Below are 21,701 nucleotides of genomic sequence, written 5' to 3'. Positions count from 1 at the left end.
GGTCGCCCTCTGGCACTCCCCGGCGCGTAAATAAACTCGCACGCCCATAAAATAACGTTTCCCCACCACGGTGGGGCTGGAAGCGTTCATACGAAACATTGACTTGCGCAGTAACCCCAGAAGCTGCATGTTGTGTCTGAGAAAGGCTTGGGACTCTGATAAGTGACAATCAAGAAGAATAAATGCAAACTCATTAAAGTGATATATCTTTATTAATTCAACGCAATCTTTAGCCAGCGTTCAGAGTTAATCGGTTTAAGAGCAGGAGCGGTGTATTTCTGTTACGCTTCACGGAAACAGTGCCCCTGTTTTATTTCCCAGCCTTGTATTGATACTGTTTGGGAACTCGCGTGCACCCGAAGTCACTCTCACATCTTGAAAGTTTACCCAGCTGGATATTCCGTGGAAGGCATTCGGGTTAAGTGCCCGCTTGTAAACGACAAGGCTTCTCAGGAGACTCCGTCCCGTCTTACTAAGCCGCCAGCTGACATCTCTGTGCTGGCCCGTTCGCTCGGCTGCTCCTTTTTTATTTAATACAAATTCTTAATAGTCGCAATGATCCGCCTTATGAGTCACTCTTCATTTTATGAACTTGTCATCATTGACGTTTTCCCTTATCGTGGCAGGAGTTCTTTCGCATGTCCTCGGTACTGGGGGAAGAAGGCCAGCAGTCGCTTCTAGTAAATGGGCTTTTTTGCACCCCGTCGATTTATTCTTAATTTAGAATTGTGTTGCAAGAACACTTCAGAAGTCTTGTAAAAGGAAGCGACCCTGTTGCACTCCCTGTCCGTCAGAGGCTGCCGACTCAAAGGGAAAGACTCGCAATTCGTTTGTCGCCCGCCGTTAGTCTTTGTTGATACGATCGTTGTCCAACGCTACGATGTACGTATAGCGTATTCATAAATGCAAATATGTTCCGGAAGGCCTTCCCTAAGGGATTTCTTACCCGGGGGATCTGTCCGGCTTTAACTGGAGCGCTGTCACAATCTGAATATCTGCAGCCGGAGACAGCCGGCTGACGGAGGGCCGACAAAATGTTGCAACGCTGATGGCCGGAGCTATTAAAAGATAGCTTCTCCTGCCAGAGATGCCTGCGTTCGCCAAACAACGCAGAGCTGCTGAATATGCATGATGTCTTCAGACTGCAGCATCTTTTCTTTGCCGGCTGATGGGCGAGTCCTCGAATTCTTCACCAGCGTTTTTGGCCCCAGGGGTGACGTGTTTTGGAAAGGGGGTAGAAGATTGTTGTTTCTGCTCTCTGCCCACGTGCGCTATTAACGACGACAAACGCGCAAACTCTCAAACGGACCGGCCTGCTCTTACGAAGGGTGCGGCGTGCCCGTTCACGGGGGCGAAAGGGCTGCGAGTTCCGCCGCTCTGGGGCGGACCTCCCGAGCGGCCCCTCGCGAAACACCTCCGTGACCTCGATAAATAATTCCGTCAACGCCGAGCAAAGTCGCGAGAAGAAACGGAAAATCGGCCTCCTTTGCCTCCTAGACCTCCTTACGAGATAAACTGGCAGAGTCCAATAGATCATGCGAAATAGCGGAAGTAAGAATTTACAATTAAGACGCAGCGAGTGGCAAGCAGAGTATAACTCTGGTTTTGGTCTGGGGCTCGTGACTAACATCCTTAAAATATTGTCGCCAAGTTAGTGCGTATCTCTCCCTGCTTTCAGCACGCATGCCTTAACTCTAACCTTAACCCAACACGGGTCCGGTTTTTGAGAAACTGCCTTCTTTCGTTTTTCGGAAGCTGAACGTCTCAAAGCTTTGTTCTCGGGGATGAGCAGTCAGCGACTGTCGGCCTTATTTAGCGCACCGCGATGACACCCGAGTCCCCGCGTCGCAGCTGACCGGTCAAAAACGTCCGTAAACACGGGGGGCGTCTTACCCCCCGGGGCGTAAGCGGAGTCCTCGGAAGCGGGGCTTCTTGTCGCGGCGTCAGCACAAGCGGGTAAAGACAATGCCCTCTTTCTTTTGGGGGTCGTGTCTCCGCACGCCAGTGTAAGGAGAGGGGCGCTTGCTTTGTGTGTGTGTGTGTGTGTGTGTGTGTGTGTGTGCGTGCGTGCCTGCACGTCCACCCGGCCTGCAGCGGTGGCAGTTCGCACAAGGTGTCCCGCAATGTGGATCCTCTGAAAAATTCCCGTGTCGCACACTCTTTGGTATCCTACATATACAGTACGAACACATGCCTGAAACGCCAAGTGAGTCAAACACGGGCGGCGAGGGGACAACGCACTAGTCACCCTGGGAGGATCGCAGCCAAATGAATAGCGTAGCAGGCCCTTTACCGCACGGGTGTCCAACTTTTTTTCTTTTTTCCCACCAAGGACCACAATCATTAGCTGGACTGCGGTCCTCGTGTGTAACAAATCACCATGACGCAGTGACTCTTAAATGTCCACGTTGAAAGAAATATTATTTCCTTGTATTTTATTTAGGTTGGGTGTGCGTTCAAGTGTACGTCTGCCTGTAACTCATTTTAATCGTGTGAGTTTGTAGTATTTATGATAGGTAGAGTACGTAATAATTTTGCAAATATTCGTGCAAACTCGCATTACGCGACGGAGCGGACCGTACGCAACCGTATAGCGGCACGCCGAGAGCGCCTACCAATGCCGACCCTCTTCGTCCCTGCAGGAATGCGCGCGGCCTTAATGCTCGCCTGTGTCGGATATTGCTTTAGCCGGACCCCGCTCTCGGGAGACTTGGAGCGTAACAATACGCCAAAGTCCTTAACGAACTTCCAGAGGTCAACGCGGCGTCCGCTCGGTCCGCGTCTCCCTTCCCCGTGCGGCCCGCTCGCGCCGCGCGTTCCCCACCTTTGACTCGGCGCCGATGACAACGCTTCCGCGATGCGGTACGACCGAAGTAACGCGATCCCCTAGTCCGCCCCTGACACCCGGTTCCAGAGCTGCGAGATTATATTTGTCGCCATCACCTCTAGCGGTAGGATAAGTGACACGGCTGTTCGGTCACATTTTGAGATTTTGCGGGGTGGTGGTGGTGTGTGTGGTGGTGGTGGGGGGGGGGTGTTCAGCAGATCACCCAGCAGCAATAACTTAGAGAAAACTCTCTACGTTGAAAATACGCAGAATTTAATGAACCGACTTGTTTCTTTTTTTTAGCCACAGCACTATGTACGGTGCATTAATTCTGAGAACAATTTGCATACAGGATAAGAGCACAATGGCCAGCGTGTTGGAGCGCTGCAAGCTCACGTGCCCAGCAGCGACGTGTCGGCATATTAAGGTAACGGTGCGTACCGAGTTAATAACTCTAAGTACTTCTATTCTGATATGTGAGCGATTTAAATGGTCGGTTAAAAGAGCGGTAACGGGGCCGGGCACCAGAACCCTATCGGTGCCTCGGCTAGAGCCACGTAGCCACGGTCCGGCTCCTGGGAAAGCGGAGACTTGCTGAGGGCGCGGAGACGTGAGGCTGACTGGTTTGTTTGGTTGGAATTCAAGAGGTGAGCAGGTTCTCCAACAGGTACGCGATGCCGTGATCCGTCAGCGGTCGGTAATAAGACCGTTTCCGCAAACGTCGGGCTTCCGAAAGCCGCGGGTCCCGATGCCGGCGGAGGAATGGAGTCTCGGCCATTTCTGGGCACAGGTCATGTGACCTTCTCTCCTCTTCCTCGCGCTGTAGGGTAAAAGGAACAGATCGGGCAGCGTTTGAGAGATTGGACGCTTGCGCTTCCTCGTTCGTTTTCGGGATGCCGGACGGCTCTTCGTCGGAGCGTGTGAAGCATGTGGGCGAAAGTGCAAAATGACAAGGATAATGCCGTATTCCATCGGTAAGACATTTTTAAAATTTACAAGGTAAATGCAACTTCCAATGAACTCTGTGTAGCGTTATGAGCCCACACACCTTATTCACCGTGGTGACTTACACTGCTAGATACACTACTTATACTGGGTCACTCATTCATACATCAGTGGAACACACACACACACACACACACACTCTCTCTGTCACTCTCACACTATGGGGGAACCTGAGCAGCATGTCTTTGGAGTGTGGGAGGAAACCAGAGCACCCGGAGGAAACCCACAGAGACACGGGGAGAACATGCAAACTCCACACAGACTAAGGAGGGATCGAACCCATATCCTCTCGCACCATCCAGGTGCTGTGAGAGAGCAGCGCTACTCGCCGTGCCACCCATTTTCAGGCCCTCGCTGGATCGCCTTGCCTTCACAAACACTGAGGTTCTTTTAAAAGCTGAAACGGAGAGGCTGGCGCTGTCTGCAGAGGGGTGCCTCCTAATGTTTGCTCAGACAAAGGTTATGGCTCACTGACGTCAAGCTGCGCCATCGTGCCCTTCGGGGTCGTATAAGACGCGATTCGGTCAAGGTTCTCGATTCTACGGCGTTCCAGGAACATCCCGGTTCTGTCAAGCTTTTCAGATAAAACCAGTTTAATGGAGTCATCAGATTAGTCATCCTTGGAAGTGAGGATCCGCCTTTCCTTTATCTCTCGGTTGTCCGTGCACCTTCAACATGTCACCTTGAGATGAACCTGTACGGTTGGCCTGAAGCACTTCCCTTAAATCTAAATATTACTCGTTTCGCTCGGCTCGCCGGGGCGACGGATAAAGCGCGGCGTGCCAACGGTCCTCTTTTTTCTCACGGTCCCCCTTAGTCCAGCGATACGAAGAGACGCGATGGCTGCGGTCCTCTCGGCCTTCGAGGCACGAGCCACTCCTGCTCATTGTTACGACGACTGGACGATATGAGTCATAATGCTGGAATTCAAAGTGGTTCTTCCTCCGTGTCCCAGGCTCTGGCACTGTCGCCTTCCTCCACGCGTTCACGCGGCAGATGGAAAAAGGTTAACAAGGAGCCGGGGGATTTCGATCGGGGCCGGACGGGAATCCGATCGGTCCGCAGCTACGTTTTAAAACGGGGACCCGACTGTCTGCCGCAGTATTACGTTTGAGGCTCTCTCCGCCGCAAAATCCGTAGGCTTTGAGCAGGAAGGCCAAAGGGGGCGGTGACGCAGAAGCTCCCGCAAGTAGACTACCGGCCTTTCTAGCGCAAGTCTTTTCTTTCCGCGCGCGCCCGCGTCGAGGATCCGCTCGGTACGGAAGCGCCGAAACGCGGTCGCGCCGTCCAGGTTGCCGAACCTTCGCGAAGCAGCGCTTCAAATGCTGCGGGGAATTCGGGGATCCTTTCTCGTGCTGCGTGCGAGAGGGGCGCGGGAGTTGGGGTTTGGACCCCAGGTGGACCTACGAGGCTCGGGTTGCCCCAAGCTTCTTTGTGTAAGGAGCGTCACGAAAACATGAAATAGTGTTTTATAGAAGGAAGCAGTGTGAAATGTGGTGTAAAACACTGTGTGTGTGTGTTACTGTACATAGTTGTTCTGTGTGGCAACTGATTCCAGGCACGAAGGAAGGAAAGAAGGCAAATCCCTCTTTTTTTTTACCTCGGCGGCTGCTCTTTTCCTGTTTACGTCCTGTTGTAGTTTTTCAGGCTGCCGTCGTGCGTCTGAACTTTGGCCTTAACAACCATAAAGGGCCTCGATTTCCCATCATCAAAACCGCGGCCGCCGAAGACCTCCAGCAAAGAGAGGCTGTTAACGTGTAGACCTTGACTCTTGAATGTCAGTGTTTTTAATTGTTTTGCCGGTCAAATATAATATATCTAGTACGGGTTCATCGGAGGGGGGGGCACGGTGGCCGGGTGGCCGGGTGGGTCGGACCGGGTCCCGCTCTCCGGTGAGTCTGGGGTTCGAGTCCCGCTCGGGGCGCCTTGCGACGGACCGGCGTCCCGTCCCGGGCGTGTCCCGCGTTGCCGGGTTACGCTCCTGTTTGCCGCAACCCTGCTCAGGATAAGCGGTTTCAGAGTGTGTGCGTGCGCGCGCGCCCTGCTCAGCGTTGCACCCAGTGATTCTGGACCATCACCACCACCGCAACCCTGATCAGGACAAGCAGGAGGATGGATAATTCTCCTGAAATAGCAATAGACAGCAGCGATAAGAGCATAGCGCCAGTTTACATGCGGTTCAGCACAAGGAGTTATATTGTACCCTTCGGGCAACAGATTAATAGCCGCCGTAATGACTGTGGAAGATTATGCTTGGTACCATAACACGAAAACACGATAAATGCTGCTATCTTCACTGACAATTTGGAATATTTACGAAACGAGAGCTGCACTCGATTGTTTTACAAGCAGAAGAAAAACCTCCGATCGGAAACATTTGACGCACGTTTAACTGTACGCATTTTGGGCATCCGAATTATTAATGCAGCTTGTAGAAATTTTTCCCTAAGATGCCTGAACAAATAGAGCGGTGGACTGATAACTATTACGGGATGTTTTTGCTTTGCAGTTGGGCAAGAAACAGAAATGTGCTTCAGTTAGAAAAGAGGGGAAGTTTACACTTTTCTCATTTATTCCCACATCACATTTTCCCCAGTTCTCCTCTGCCTGCCTTCCAAACACGTATGGGAAAAAAAAAAATAAAATGAGTCGTTTTAGGTCCTGATGACATGAACGACACTAATACTTTAATTTCGGTAAAGCGATTAATAGGCCTTGCGGTTGCATCGCTTCTGTTGTAGTTTCTGCATTTCAGGTAACCTTTAGTGAGAGCAACAAAGTATGTACTTTTCTCTGTTAATGTTTTCATCTGCAATTTATATTGTGAAAATGCACACATTCCCTTGAATGGCTTTCATTCTAGTAAATTTCATTTTAATCCTAAGATTTGCTCTCCTGTAATCATAAGCAAGAAACTTTTGAATATCTCCTAACAGCTGGGAATGGACTCGAACATGAGGACAGCAGATGAACACATTCAGGACAAGCAGTTAACAGTAATGGATGGATGGATGGATGGATGGATGGATGGATATTCAAAATAATTATTGCCACATTTCTGGCCACTCGAGCTCAGAATAAATGACAAAATATGACGTTTGTAACAAAACTGGGTGCCTGGGTGGCGCGAGAGAACGTGGGTTCGATCCCCGCTCAGTCTGTGTGGAGTTTGCATGTTCTCCCCGTGTCTGTGTGGGTTTCCTCCAAGTGCTCTGGTTTCCTCCCACAGTCCAAAGACATACTGTTCAGGTTCACCCGTATTGTCTGAGTGGCAGAGAGAGTGTGTTCCACTGATGTATGGATGAGTGACCCAGTGTAAGTAGCGTATCTAGCAGTGTAAGTCACCGCGGTGAACAAGGTGTGTGGGCTCATAACACTACATAGAGTTGATTGGAAGTCGCTTTGAAGAAAAGCGTCCGCTAAGTGAATAAATGTAAAGCTAAATTGCGACGAGTAATAACAAGGCCCCTTCAGCCGTTCTCCTGATTCGTTTGCATGCCGGCAAGGGGACCCATTGGGCCTCCTCTTGCGGTCAAGTGGTCGAAAGGTCGCCGTGTTTCTGCTCTCTGTTCCGCACATTATTCCCCGAGCCCCTCCCTCGCAGGCAGCCCGTCTTCGTGCTCATCGCTGTTGTAATTGAACAAATTAGTTTGCGAAAATATATTTGTGTTTCCCATCGGAGGACAGGACTCCTCCTCAGGATGTTATTGTAATAATACATTGGAAGTATTGTCCGCGCACCCTGACACCGGGGTCAGTCATAGTAAACCGGCAGTAACGAAACGGAAGCACTGCGTTTGACTCGCGCGGCGTGACGAGATGCGTATCTGCATCGGCGGCTCCTCGGTAAACTGCGTTTTAAAAAATAGCACGCGGAAGACCGTTTCGCGAAGCTCGGATGTTGCGGCGTCTTCTGCGGGAAGCGGGCCCGGTTCGTTCGCGTAACATTTGGGAGGCGCTCCCGCACATGTTTTCGAAGATAACGGCCGGGTTACGGCGACGCCTCCGCCGACGGGGCTCGCTCTCCGTTCCGGCACATTCGAGCTCTACGGGGGGAGGGGGGAGATGAACCTTCGGCCTCTCGATTGCTTCCCCGGCTTCCGTTCAGGATAAACGCACGCAATATTGTTTTAACCCCCCGTTTTAGGAATTGCGGGTTATTTTTCCCGTGGCCCGACGGCATCGTTAACGAGGAATCGATGCGGCCGAGGATTCTTTCTCTTTCCTCGTGAGACCAACGGTATTTGCCATAATAAAGCTTAAGAATGACAGCTGACCCCGATCTCATACGCGGTGTTAACATTACAAGGGGAACCGCTGTCGGGAGCAGTCCCTGGGCGTAGTGCGGGAATCTCGAACCCGTTCCGTGGAGGGCTGCCGTTTCCTGCATCTTGTCGGTCAGTTGCTGCGTTTCTTTACGTTTCCATCAGGATCGCGTCGCCAGGACCTCAGCCGATCCGAATTCTCCTGAGAAGTGAGTAGGAAGCCAAGGCGACTGTAAAAAAGGAAGTGCCGGCACAGGTAAGGAGGTTTCGCGAGAGGGGCTTTTATTCAGGGTCGTGAGGGGAAGGAGACAGAAGGGGGAACGGGGGAACAGGGGTAGACCGTGGGGGAACTTTGTGCGTGGCGTCGGTGTCAAGGTCATGCTCGGGGTCGGTGTCAGGGTCATGCTCGGGGTCGGGGTCGTGGACATCTTGGGGCACGCTCAGTCATCGGCTCCTCTCTCTCTCTCTCTCTCTCCCTCCCTCCCTCACTGGCGGGTCCGGGGAAAGAAATAGAGGTAGCGATCAGCTCCAGCTGCTGCTGGCCCGTCCCCAGCTCCGCCCCGGCATGCTACGCCGACTTATCGTGGGGACGTTTCTGAAAAAGCGTCCGAGTGCCGTGGACTTTCCGGAATGTCGGGACCAGTCGCAACATTTATACATTAAAAAAAAATAGCATAAACACCCGTCTTGATTAAGCTTCATCATAGATGCGTGCTTGAACTATGGCATGAATAATCTGCACCCTGTTCTCTGTAGCAATCAGGGTCCATCTGATTCAAGCTGTCGCCTTGATTTAAGCCATTATTCCCCTTTCAAACCTCGAAGTGTTGGGAGTAGAGCTGGAAAACCCTTCCGAACTGAGCCCTCTTGGACTGTGAATGAAACAGTCCTGATTTAGACCATTTGCTGTCAAGAATGTAAAAATCCCAAAAGACTCAGTAAGGCCCAGAAAGGCCAGTAAGTCATAGTATTTGTAACCAAAGCATAACAAAAATAATTTGGAATTGCAGCGACCACCATCGATGCGTTGGATGAAACGTAAAGCATCTGCATCGACGGGAATCCGATCACTTGTACCGCGGTACTAATGGCGCAGAAACTCCGGACGATCTCTCGCCCGCAGCTCGAACGGGGAATTTTAGATCGGCGTGTCCAGGTGCGGTTTCGACCGGATGGCGCGGCGCGACTCGGACGCCAGGAGAGCGGTCCGTGCCGACGGTTCCCCGTGTCCGTCGCTGTCGGATCGGCCCGGGACAGAATGTAAGCGGATGCCGTTCCGAGAGCTCCGGCACCAGCCTGCAGCAGAGTCCACCCCGAGAGCCCCGCAAGGAGCGTACACGCCTCGCTACTGCAGGTACTCCAGGTACACCGATGCTGGGAACGACATCCCTTTCAACAACAAAGACGGAGCACTTGATAAGAGCGTTAATCCCCGCATTATTAGGGCGCCGGGGACCCGGACTCGGACGCTGCCGCCTCTCCTGTCCGGGGTGCCACGATGAGGCTTTCGACGGCGGGGGAGCGGCGATGGGGAAAGGGGGTCCTCGCGCAGCGGGGGGCGGTCGGGGTGCAACGCCGAGTCTCTGTAGCATTAGCGCTCCGCTGTTGGGACAGGCGCTCTCTCTAATGCAAGTCAATTAGAAATGGATTAGAGGAGTGATTTGTGGTGCAGCTGTTCCGAGTCTCCTTGTGAAATTGAGAACCTTTTCATCTTATGCTTCCTTACATCTTACCGAAAGCAGAAGAGTATTCTAGATGCCGGAACGCGGTATTCGAAGTAAAGCCGTCACGTGCGAAAGGCTGCATCTCCAGGCCAACTCTCTTGGATAAAAATAACTTGATATTTCACACCAGATGCTCTGTTACATTATACTGCTGAATAACAAATGTTGGAAGGGAACTAAACTGGAAAGGTGTTCATTTTGTTATACGTCGATTAAATATTTAAACTTCCTGGGCTGTGCGACTGGAAGGACGTAGGTTCAGCTCCACATCTGGAGTGCGTGGAGTCTGCATGTTCACCCTGTATTCGTGTGGGTTTCTGTTGGGTGCTCTGGTTTCCTATCACAGTCCAAAGATGTTTCAGGTGAACTAGCGACTTAGAATTGCACAGAGCGTGTAGTCGTTCCACAACAGGTCTGCATCCTGTCCGAGGCGTTCCGTGACCCGCTTGGCATGCCATTTCCCAGGTAGGCTCCGGCCTACGGGGACCCTAACTTTGACCAGCGGTTGACAGTGTGTGAATGACCGTAAACATAACAAGCTGGAAAATGTAAACAGAATTCCTCAAAGAGACAAGAGATCAAATAGCAGACAAACCATTTTATTCATCTCAAAAGAATTCCCCCCCCTCATTATGCACTAATTATAGTTTTACTTTTATTGCATCAAAAGAAAAAGGTCATTGTAATTCAGGCAGCAGAACAAATGCACTCAGGAATAATTTCAGTGTGAAGACAACTGATTAACAGTCCTTTCAATGCTCAATTGTCCCTTTCCCTTTTACCCAGCAGAACATGTTGGAATGCAAATGAAGATAAAACACGAATATAAATAACAAAAGTATCACTCTACACATATGGAAATAGGTGTGTGAGGAAGATACTATTCAGTAGGAGGTGCTGCGAAATGCATGGATTAAGTACATCATCCCTGTAAAGGAAATCTGTGGATCAAGACCTGACCGCACACAAAAAAAAAAATCCTCCCTTTCCTGACATGGGTTGGAAGCGGGTTTCTAAAGCTAACAAACTCGAGGCCGAAGATAAATCATTCGATCGCCGCTGGCCCCCTACGCTTGGCGACGAACAAAGTCTTGAGGTCCGTGACGGATCCGCGAAGCGCTGCGTTTCCAAGGGCTGCGTGCGGCACGAGAGGTCCGGGGGGAAGAGCGGACGCGGGTGGGTCGACGCGCTGGCGATCGTGACGTCAAGTACGCGTGCGCCGATCCCGCGGTCCCTCGGTGCGGCAGGTCGGCCTCTGCGTCAGGCGCTCGGAGGAGTTCGCTCTCTCCCTACTACGCCTCGTCCGTGAAGCGGACCGCGTGTGGTCGTGGTGGGGGGGGGGATTTACGTGCAACCGGAAGTTCAGAACAACACTGTTCATCATGGGTTACCATGCTGTTGACAAGCCCACCACCGCAAGGCCACGATTGTGCCGTATATGACGCAACGGGTGTTTGAGTTCACACGTTCCCTGTAGCGACTGCTCAACTTCCATCTACACTGCAGCTGTTTTTTTAAAAGTGAATATATTTCTAATTCCAGGTGATAACATTTGTCTTTCAAAAAGCAGTCATCTTGCACAAGGCGTTGAGAGTGAGACACAGGGAATTGAGGAGTGCGGAGCGCTTGGGTTACCTAGGAACGACGACGACGACGTCGTCTGTCCGAATGTACTGTACTTTTGCTTCAGCGAGTGGGAACATGCGACTCGGAGCGAAACGTTTTGATTGCGGGGTGTGAAACGAAGCAATTTTCCCCTCGCTCCGGCCAGAACCTGGAGAGGCCGAGCTCGAGGGAAGGTCGCCGAGCCTAGTTGGGCCGCGAAAGTCCCACGAAGGCCGAGAGGGAAGCGGCCAGAAGGGCGACGCCGGCCGCGAGAGCGCGGCTCCCGGACCGATACACCGGGCGCCCGTTGAGGGGCTGCACCGGCCGGAACGTGTTCACCATAGCCGTCCCGTCGCTGAAATTCAGCTTGGAGAACGCGCCGAGCTGCAAGACACCAAGACGACAAACACACACGCACAGAGAGCCATCAGGCCGCCGCGCCGAGATCGTCGGCGAGCGAAAACCTTCCGCGAAGACCCGGAGAAGAGGCTCACCTGCGCTTTGCTCAGCGGAATGGCGCGTTCGAACACGGTCCACACGACCGATTCCGCGCAGCCCGGCGTGGTGAGGGACCCTTTGTAGCGGTAGTAGCTCGTCATGTTTCCGTCCGGCAGGATGAGCGACGCCAGGGATATGTGGTTTACGACAGCGCTGCTACCTGGAAACGCAACCACCGCGCCGGCGACACATTTGAGGACGAGTCACGCTTTCATTCATTCATTCATTCATTCATACCAATGGGAATTTTTCCCAGACAAATCTACCAATCCACTCGGTCTGCTGGAAAACACTCAAAGGTACAAGAGCAGGGCCCCTCCAGGACCAACGCTTCGGAGCCCTTATCCCCAGTGCTGCTTTCGACCCTCCGTCTTCATTTGAACAAAAACATTTAAAATGCCATTTGATTTTTTTTTTTTTTGCTAAGCAGTCAGTTGAGGGCCTCTGATGTTAGTCACAAGGAAAATGTATAAATTATGTTTGCAGCTTACCAGCTCTTGCGATATTCTTCAGGGCATTTACGACGGGGTCGTACTTTTTGTTAGAACTGGCGGACTCCTGAAATCAGTTTTGACACATTTCAACACGGAAGCTTTTCGGGGCAACTTTCCGAAAGAGCATTTTTGGGTTGGCGCCAAACCGAGCTGCGATTGACGCTTGCATCTACATACATTTTATATGTGCGGTACGTAAAAATATGTGCATGCATACACAGTGCCGCTTGAAAGAGTGCGAGCCACTTGCGTCCCTTGGTTTTACCCCAAAATGGTTATTTAATGAGATGCACACTCATCTGACATAAGAGATGTGCAACGACCACTTCCATGTGCTGGTTTAGAAGAAATCGGCCGAGTCAGTAGCGCAGGTGCAAAAATAAGTGAACCCCATGTTGCACTGGTTAAACCAAGTAGAATCAGGTGTGTAAATCAGTCATCTATTCATGTCAAGTTTAAGATTTACATTTTATAAATTTTAGTATTTCGTACGATAACGACCATCCCTATAGGGTTCACATACTTTCAAGCTGCACTGTAAATATTTTCCTCTTATAAACAAAAAAAAAAACCCACAGTATGGCATTTCTGTGGACAGTTCCTTCGTTTTTACCCCATTTCTAAACACGTTAAAATCAAGTTGGAAGGGAAACTAAACCCCATCCCTCGCGGATATTAACCTCGTAGAAGAATCCAAGGACCGCAACTCCGGTGGGATCCTGCAAAGCTGCTTCCAAAGTGCCATGTTTTTCCTTTATGTGAACAATATGGAGCTGTTGACAGTACAGTGGACAAGAAGGGGGGAAGGGGGGGGGGGGCGGAATTAGTTAAGATTTTAAGAATCCACGCTAGAAAACTATCCTACACACATAATTATCCAAATACTCATTTAAATAATTTTATGTTTTCACAGAAATAGCTTATAATTACAATAGTCATTTGGATTGATATCGGTTGTGTATCTGACATCGTGCCGCTGTCGTTCATCCCTCTTTTGGATGAGAGTTGCCTTGCAAGGCCGGTACAAGGTGGCGCATGCCTGTCACCGCTGCTACTCTGACTATTGGACAGGACCGCAGGTGCTCTTGTGGTTCTTCCCGTCGCCGCCGTGAAGGGCGAAGACGCGTCCGGAGCGTACCTCCATGGGATACCGCTCCCCGTCCACGGTGTGTTCGGACCCAGGACCTCCATCGGCGCCCCAGTGGAGGTGGAACTGCACAGCCCTGTACGTCGCCTCCAGGCCTCCGTTGCCAATCAGGGGCCCATGGTCCAGGTTCACTTGGACTGCAAGGAAACGGGTCGAGATCCACGTCCTAAGCGTAAGCGACGCGCCTTTAGGGCGCGCGTTCGGGCTCTACGCTTCCGTTTCGGACAGCGAACTTTTCAAAACCACACGTTGGCGTTCGCATGACTGCTACGTGAGGGATTTTCCTTTATAAAAAGCATTAAGTTATAGATGGCGCCAATAATTTCCCAGGTGAACTGAAAGCCAGGACAGTAGGATGATCTGCTCATGGTGCTGTATTGGGCATCGCTGCTTAGTCCCTACTTGGGGACGTTTACAACCTTTGTAAATTTTTTTTTTTTTTTTTTTTAAAAATGGTCTGAGTAGAGAAGCATGAGAACCACAGCCACAATGGAGAACCACACACACACACACACACACACACACACACACCCCCCCCCCCCTACATTGGGCTTTGGACAGTTGCACCCAAAATGACACGTGCAATTGAAAGTTGTACGATTGGACCCAATAAGAATGTTAAAACCCACCGGAGTGGCCGTTGTTTTTAATGTTGCCGTTAAAGTTGGTCTGATAATGCGTAAACCGGAAAGGGGCGAGACGCTCATCAGGTAGGGTCCTCTTTGTGACGATATTGACCGGAGACTGGTTCGAACTTCCGCAGTTGCTTCCAACTTCCTGCCACTTTTCTGGCCCTGCGGAAAAGGAAAACGGGGTAAACGGCGGCAAAAAAGTAAAAAACGTGATCGTACCGGAGAGTGGTGTCTGTGTGTGCGCAGCTTTAAAAAATATGAGCAACCCTCACCTTTGCAATGGCTTTCGCAGGTCACCTGGGACTGGTAGCACCACTCTGCAAGAACAAAGTTTTTCCTTTAAATAAAATCCATTATGTGTGGGTTTACTGCGCACTTTTACCAAACGCTCGGCGCAGAGGCCGACGTGGTCCGGACAGTCCAAACGGGGACGCGATCGCAACGGGTGACGGCGGCCAATGAAGGGCGAGAACTCGGTGCAGCGCGACACTAACTATAACCGAGAAGACGACCCTTTCTTGGAAGGTGGATCAAAGCCAGGTTTGGTCCCCGTAAATGCAAAGGAATCCTTGTACGGAGAAGCGGGGTTATTACATGAAATTCCTCAAAGTCAAAACCCCCTCAACCTGAGTAGGTGTGACTGGGGGGGGAAATGACTCCGATTTAGCTCCTCCCACCTCAATTAACAGAAGAGCCTAAAACAAAGAGCTACGAAGGGCATTTTCAGATTAACCGCCAGCGACTCCTGTTACGACAGGGGCCTCCTCCTTCGCATCACGTCGTTTGACCACGACGTCCTTTTTTCTCTAGGATGAAAACGGCGCTTCCAGAGGAAACGACGAGAGATCCAGCCACAGACAAACTGTTACAAGGCTTCCCAAATATGGCCGGTTGCATTGCGCCCCATCGCTATTGTTTTTTCCCCATTTCTCAAATAACAATGGTTCCACCAATCCCAGTGTCAACAGTTATTCCTGGCCATATAAATCTCCTAATACACAGGAATTCTCTTCCTATTGTTCATTCTCTCAAAAGGCATAACCTTTACTAATACTTTATCGTTCCATAACATCAAAACATACACAGAGACGGAATCATTTGTCACAGAGGTCACAGTCTCGCATATTTCAGATGTTATTGGTATTGCACAATGGAAGCGAATGTTTCTACCCAACTGACAAATATCTGGTTCCCTCTCAGAAATCAAATATTTATGAAAGCATACATGCCGCTAAAATAACTAAGGTTCCCTCCCCCCCCCAATCATTAAAAATTGAACGTTTGGCGTTTGTAAAGGAAGTCCAATGAATTGGGGTAGAAACAAGCCGGTTTCTGTACGCCAGCCTTGCGCCACTTCCTTCTGCGGCCCACGACAATAGGTATTGGAAATAAACACGGGTGAGGAACACGGTAAACGGTAAATCCTGCCACCGCTTGATACCAGGGCCATGGGCTGTTGGCACAGTTAATGTTCCCAGGGCTGTCAAGGATTCCTTCATAGCTTTACCCCACATCAACCACCAAGTTTCCTAACTCATGCCACCACCCAACGTGGCCTTTCCCAAACGCTTCGTTTTCTCTCGTTTAAAATGAAACGAAAGCGACAATGTTAACACTATAGAAGAAACAGTAGCTGCCCCCCCACCTTCAAGACCTGATCGCTCATTGCATTCAACCAGACTCCTATGCTTCTTCACTTCTGTCCGACCGATGGTCTCGCGCACAAGTTCAAAATAGATCGAAAGCCAGCCGACTGTCAGATTTTGCTCCATTGCAGTGGAATATTTCTCCCCTCTGTCCCTCAGAGCTGCTGAATCCCACTCATTATCAAATGGTCTAAAAACCTCATCTGTTTTGCACTTAGAGAAACTCATGCCTGCATCTGTATCTTAGCAACTCAAATACTGTGCAATAATACCCACCTGTACAGACTTTTTTTTTTTTAAACCAGAAATACATGGTTATAGGTGCTGCTTTTGTATCCAGAGGACCCACTTTTGATTCCTACATTCTGCCGTAGTACCCCAGAACAAGGTACTTATCCAAAACTCACACAGTAAAAGTCATCCTGTCTGAAAGGATAAATCATTGTAAGTAGCTGTGGAGAAAGGTAAAGGTATATTTCGCATGCCTCTACACCGGAGACACATATCGCCTACACGCATCTGTAGAAGATCCAGGCTCCGTAAGCGAGGCTCTCTGAAGCCCCGCAATGAATTCCTTTCAATTGAAGTGTTGTTCGGGAACTAATCGGGCGAATCCAAAGGGGCTTTGATCTCCTGGTGAGGGTTTGAACAATGGGGTCTCAGTGCAGCTGCTGAACCCAAAGAAAAGAGGAGTGTGGAGCCAGTGAATAGAGGAGAACGGCAGCAAACAAAAGCAGGAGAGGCAAACAAATACGAGAAACACGGGAACAAGTTTCAAGTTTGTCATAAGTACAAGTACTGTGTACAAATACCATGAAATGCAATATTACTAATACATGGTGTGTTTGCCCTCAGCTCTCTTGGCCTTGTGAGTGTAGGGGGGGGGGATTTTTTTTTTTTTTTTTTTTCCCCCCTGCTCATGTACTTTGCATGCTGCCTGGTTTTCCTTAAATATGTAGAAACCTTTCTTATGCTGGAAAGCGATGTCAAGAGGGTGAAGCGAAAAGCGCTCGACACCAGTGCTCCTGCATGCCAGGGAGGCTTGAGCTAAAGCCGTTACCAACGCGCGCGCTCTTCTTACCACGTTAACCTTTTAGCTGACGGCTTTGTCCAAGACGTCTTCAAACGTTAACTTTGCGCCAATTTTCCTGCATACGGGGCATTTTAAATTTTAGGAACACTACAGCAGGAGGTGGGTTTCAAACTCAAACATTAGATTACAACCCTAATCAATATGAAGCCTGGCTCCCAACACTGATTATATCTATGAACTAGAGGATTCCTTCAGAGTATAGATTCATTGATAAATGGCAATGTCCTAAGCCACTGTATACATTTGCTTCTGTTACCTACTGGCACCCCCCAATCTAAAATGCCGGGGGGGGTCGGCCGGCAACCGCTGACACTTGGACCCCCAGGTCTATTTACCCCCCGTCTTACTTTTAGGTTGGATTTTTTTTGTTCCCTTCCTCCGTGACCAGTTGACTGACTTGACAGCTTTAGTAGCCATTATTATAGTTCTTCTTGTATCATTTAAATGCACAGTTCAGTTACGGCTCTGTCTTTTGCTCCTTTGTTCAGCGCCGCATGAAAACCAAGTGAATTCTTTAGCATCATCACGTCCGATGACATGTTCGTGTTGAGCTTCACGATGCGACATTCATGCCCTCACCGCAGGAGCGTTATCACCTGCCTTACGCCTTATGCGCTATTGACTCAGCAGAATGAACCCGCCGTTGCTGCTGAGAGCGACACTTTTCCGCTCCGCGTTACGGACGTCGTAGAGCCGCGCGACGCCTGAGCACAAAAAGCGCTTTTTCTTTTGTGCTCCTGCGGCACGTGAACCCAAAGTTTCAGTGGCTGCGTGACCGTTTCCCGTCGGTGGAGTCGAGAAAGTCGGCGTGCGAGTTCTCACCTGTTCGGTTTAATAACGCGGGAGCGCGCAGACAACCCGGGTGACACTGACCGACCGAGGGGAAAAAAGGTTGGATTTTATGATCAAGACGAACGATGATGAGCGCGGGCGACGGCACCCAGGACGTCCGAACATTCCAGCGGATTGTCCCCCACGGGGCGTCCGAGCGCATGTGTCCCGGCTGGGACAGAAGAATCTGGGTTCCCCCCCCGGACAGACACACTCACTCACGGCACAGCGAGCGGAGCGATGAACGCGAAGCGGAAGAGCAGGCGCGCGCCGTGACCGGACTGATGCACCTGCCGGTCACCGGCTGTCCGAGACCGAACACGTCCTGCTCGTGACAGCGAAGGCGCGCGCACCGGATGATGCTCCGGTTATACACTTTTCCGGGCGCGCGTGCTGTGATGGTTGGCAGGGACGCGCAGCGCGTGGGCGTCTCGCGCTCGTGAAAATCACATCTGACAACCGGACACGTTTCGGCGGTGCGAACGCGGACCCACCTGCGCCGCCGCTGCGCTCCACGAGCCCCAGGAGAAGAAGAGGAATGAAGAGCCGCTGCATCGTGGACTCGAGCGAAGACACGCGCGCGCAACACGATGAGCTCGAGTTCCCTCGCGCAGTGCGATCGCATTCTCACTGGGGGGTCTTATAGCCCGTGTCGATCAGCGCGAGACAGTGCTCGGGAAAGGGCCGGGGCCCCGCCCCCTCGCCCATCACCTCTAATAAATACCTTCACTGATAAGCACATGAGCGAGCATGTGTCATTTTGGGATATTATTACTCAGATCGGGATCAGACTGCCGTTCCGTACGGCTGTATTTTAGCCACTGGGGTATAAATGTGGTGAAGGAGGTGAACATACCTGTCCTTACCGCGCTGATAAGGTGCGGCTGCCCAGAGGGAGGTAGCAGTTATTGGAAAGTGGAAGGATTAAGATAACTCGGCCCTAAATCTATAAAAGGCTCACACTGCCACATGATAGCGATGACACTAATCAAGGTTGAGTTGGCAGGTGTGTCAGAAATGCACTCGGAAAGCCGTAAATCACAAGTACCGCGGCTTGCGTCCAAAACCCAACGTTACCGGGGCTCCGAAGCAGAACCGACAGGGGCCCCGGCGCGTCGCGGGCCTTTCCGACTGAAGCCCGTACCTGCCGAGCTGGGAAGGTGCTCTACGGTTAAAGGACCGGTTAATGTCAGGGATTTACTTTTATTCATGTAGCAGATACTTTTCTCTAAAGCAACTTCCAAGGAATAATATGTAGCGTTATCAGCCCACACACCTTCTGTACCGTGGTGACTTACACAGCTAAATACGCTACTTATACTGGGTTACTAATCCATACATCCATGGAACGCACTCTCTGTCACCCAGGCGCTATGGGGGACCCGAACAGCATGTCTTTGGAGTGGGGGAGGAAACCAGAGCACCCAGAGGAAGCCCATACAGACATGGGGAGAAGGCGTAAACTCCACACGGACCGAGTGGGTATCGAACCAATATTCTCCGGCCCCCCGAGACAGCAGCGCTACTCGCTGCACCACCCTGCCCCCCCCTTTGATTGTCAACCTCATTTCCTCCTCTTTGAGCTGAAAGTCTCTTGTGTGAAAAAGAGGATAATGAAGATGAAAGGGGTAAAGACAAGATCACCTCCTCCGCTCCCCTCACTCCAAAGATGTTCACTCAGTATGTCGTATCAGGTCTTTTTTTTTTTTTTTAAAGGGCCCCAATTGTTGAAGCTTCGAGGACCCGGAAACAAACGCACATTGTTTGACTCCCATCTTTCCTCCGATGGAAAGTTCCTTTAAGGTTTCGTCAGCCCGAGGGCAACCTAACAACACTATGTTAATCCCCAGGTTGCAGGAATGTGCAATATTGCCTTAAGACTTTGAGTAGTGCAACTTGATAGTTCTTTGCTAATTTTACAAGTTCCAAAAAGATTTTTTTTGTGCTTATTGTTGCAGTGCCAGTACACCGCAGGGGCAGCAGAGGCCCTACAAATAACTTAAGCTTATCTCATTCCAGTTATGCACCCCTTTGAATTATGAACACATTCTCCAGAAGATTACGCTCACTAACGGCAACAAAAAGTTAATACAATGCAGTCGGCTGTGTCCGATACCAGACAAGCAGCAGTTGATACGCTTACAATATTTATTAGAATTATAGCACAAATCTAACACTTACTAGATAGAAATATAAGCTACTTGAAAACAATGAGAGAATTAAAGATAACAATTTTCAATAAAACAAATTATCACTACTATTCACAAACAACACCTCAAAAATCATTGTTCTCTTTGTTCAGGCTTCCTCTTTTAAGAACCTCTTGAGCTTGGTGTTAATTGGCTGCACCTGATACTTGTTCCTTTATAAGATTTCCTCAGGTGTTAGTTTGTGGGTTGTGTTTTGCCAGTAGCACTGGGTATGAAGGTGTGGGAGTATTGTTGGGCTTAGGGAGGCTTGGTGAAGGCTGGAAGTGCCATTGAGCTGGTTGTTTATCCTTGACAATTAGATGGCCTTGCTTAATTCCTTTTGCAATTTCCCCAAGGTTGAAGGCTGTCTTCCTTTGTATCAACTGTTTATTTTGTGTAACCTATTATGAGTAAAAAGCCAGCCTTGAGCCTTCTGGAAATCTTCATGGTAAGGAGATGTTTTCCTTAGCATATGCGCATCTAGTTGTAAGCTTCCAAGTAGCTATTGTCTAACTATAGTTCTTGCTGCCCCTTGTTTAATGTTATCACTTAAATGCTTTCCTGAGTTCAGATGTTTGTTTACAGCAACAAATTGCTATTGGTAGTCCTGAATACAGGAGGAGCAGCTAGTGTCTCTTGATTCCTTGGACTCCCTATAGCTGAGTTTGGTTTGTAGTCCAGTATTGGTTGTATTTCATGATTAACACTTTCAAGACAGTGTTTAATCTACCGGAATTCATTTCTACTGAAAGATCCTCTAGTAGGCTGTTAAAATTCTATGGCTAATATGCACATGTCAGTTTCATTGTTTGGTAGGGATGCTTAGTTCAAAATTATGTTGCAGTTTTCTCTGTGTGTGCTTGTGCATATAAAAATTGTTATAGCTGCTATGAATGTAATATCAAGGGGATGGCTCTAATCTAGCAGGTTGGGCAACTCTTAAACATGCAGCACAAGTTTATGTAACAGTCTTGCACCCCTGTTATCTTTTTACTGAATTGTAATGGGTTAAAATTGTCCGAACACTTAAGAGGACGAACCTCAGAGTTTGCACAACTGTTCATTGAGGACTGCAGCTCTAACATTTCAGAGAATAGCTTGTAACTATTTCTTGGCTAAGAAAGAACAAAGGGGACATATGCTCAACTACTACTTATTCTGAGAGCTGGTAATGCAGTTACTGCCGTTTCCTTTAGACCCAAAGGCTGCAGATTTGCGTGTTGCCTTCCACTGTAGTACTCTTGAGCATGGCATTTACCTGGCATCGCTATAGTGAAATTAACTAGCTGTGTAAATGGATAAATACTTTCAAGTTGCTTCAAAGTGTCAGCTGACCCTATTAGCTCCTAATTATTGCAGTAATAAGAGGTGAAACAGATGTAAGAAATCAGTGTTTGGGCAGTTAAATTGGAGCGGTGTATTCTTGCTTGAATTTCTCCCTCTATAGCCAAATACTAGAAGTGTAGTAAAGATGTTGGCCCATATGGCTACACATTTGAAATGTTTGTATTCATAGTCACAATATAACAGCTGATGTATATTGTAATGCATTTATTGTTTAAAAGTACTTGTAGCAATACAGGGTGACAGTTCTGAAGCCTCTTGTAGAAAGGCTGTGAGGGTACCCCCTGGGAGGAGTGCTAGTCTCGCACTCACTTGTGACTCAGCTGAGTCACCATTCTACCTGACTCATTTTGGGGTGCGAGGAAGCTCATAATGAGATGGGGAGAACAGTTGAACTCCAG

At 49.7% G+C, this 21,701-nt stretch overlaps 1 protein-coding gene across 2 annotated transcripts; it reads right to left on the bottom strand.

The window, feature by feature from the left end:
* Nucleotides 1–10,501: 10,501 nt before the first annotated feature.
* ca4a (carbonic anhydrase IV a) lies at nt 10,502–18,458 on the bottom strand. Of its 2 annotated transcripts, none has more exons than XM_029249089.1 (8): nt 18,262–18,458; nt 14,470–14,514; nt 14,195–14,359; nt 13,557–13,702; nt 13,099–13,191; nt 12,416–12,482; nt 11,921–12,084; nt 10,502–11,810 (listed from the first exon to the last, which is right to left on the bottom strand). In XM_029249089.1, exons 1-8 carry the CDS (start codon nt 18,320–18,322, stop codon nt 11,631–11,633), a joined length of 921 nt encoding a protein of 306 aa, XP_029104922.1. In that variant the 5' UTR covers nt 18,323–18,458; the 3' UTR covers nt 10,502–11,630. The 2 variants fall into 2 exon arrangements, with proteins under 2 accessions (XP_029104922.1, XP_018586484.2); XM_018730968.2 differs by lacking the exon at nt 18,262–18,458 and adding an exon at nt 17,759–17,979.
* Nucleotides 18,459–21,701: the final 3,243 nt, after the last annotated feature.

Source organism: Scleropages formosus, chromosome 25 (genome assembly GCF_900964775.1).
Source record: "Scleropages formosus chromosome 25, fSclFor1.1, whole genome shotgun sequence".
NCBI lineage: Eukaryota > Metazoa > Chordata > Actinopteri > Osteoglossiformes > Osteoglossidae > Scleropages > Scleropages formosus.
This window is presented reverse-complemented; position numbering and strand designations above follow the sequence as displayed.

Coding starts and splice junctions, on each gene's coding strand:
- ca4a (XM_018730968.2), bottom strand. CDS start 17,930: ATGCGCTCGGACGCCCCGTGGGGGACAATCCGCTGGAATGTTCGGACG. Junction 14,360..14,469: donor CTGCGAAAGCCATTGCAAAG/GTGAGGGTTGCT, acceptor CCTTTTCCGCAG/GGCCAGAAAAGTGGCAGGAA. Junction 12,483..13,098: donor TCCTTGGATTCTTCTACGAG/GTTAATATCCGC, acceptor AACTGATTTCAG/GAGTCCGCCAGTTCTAACAA.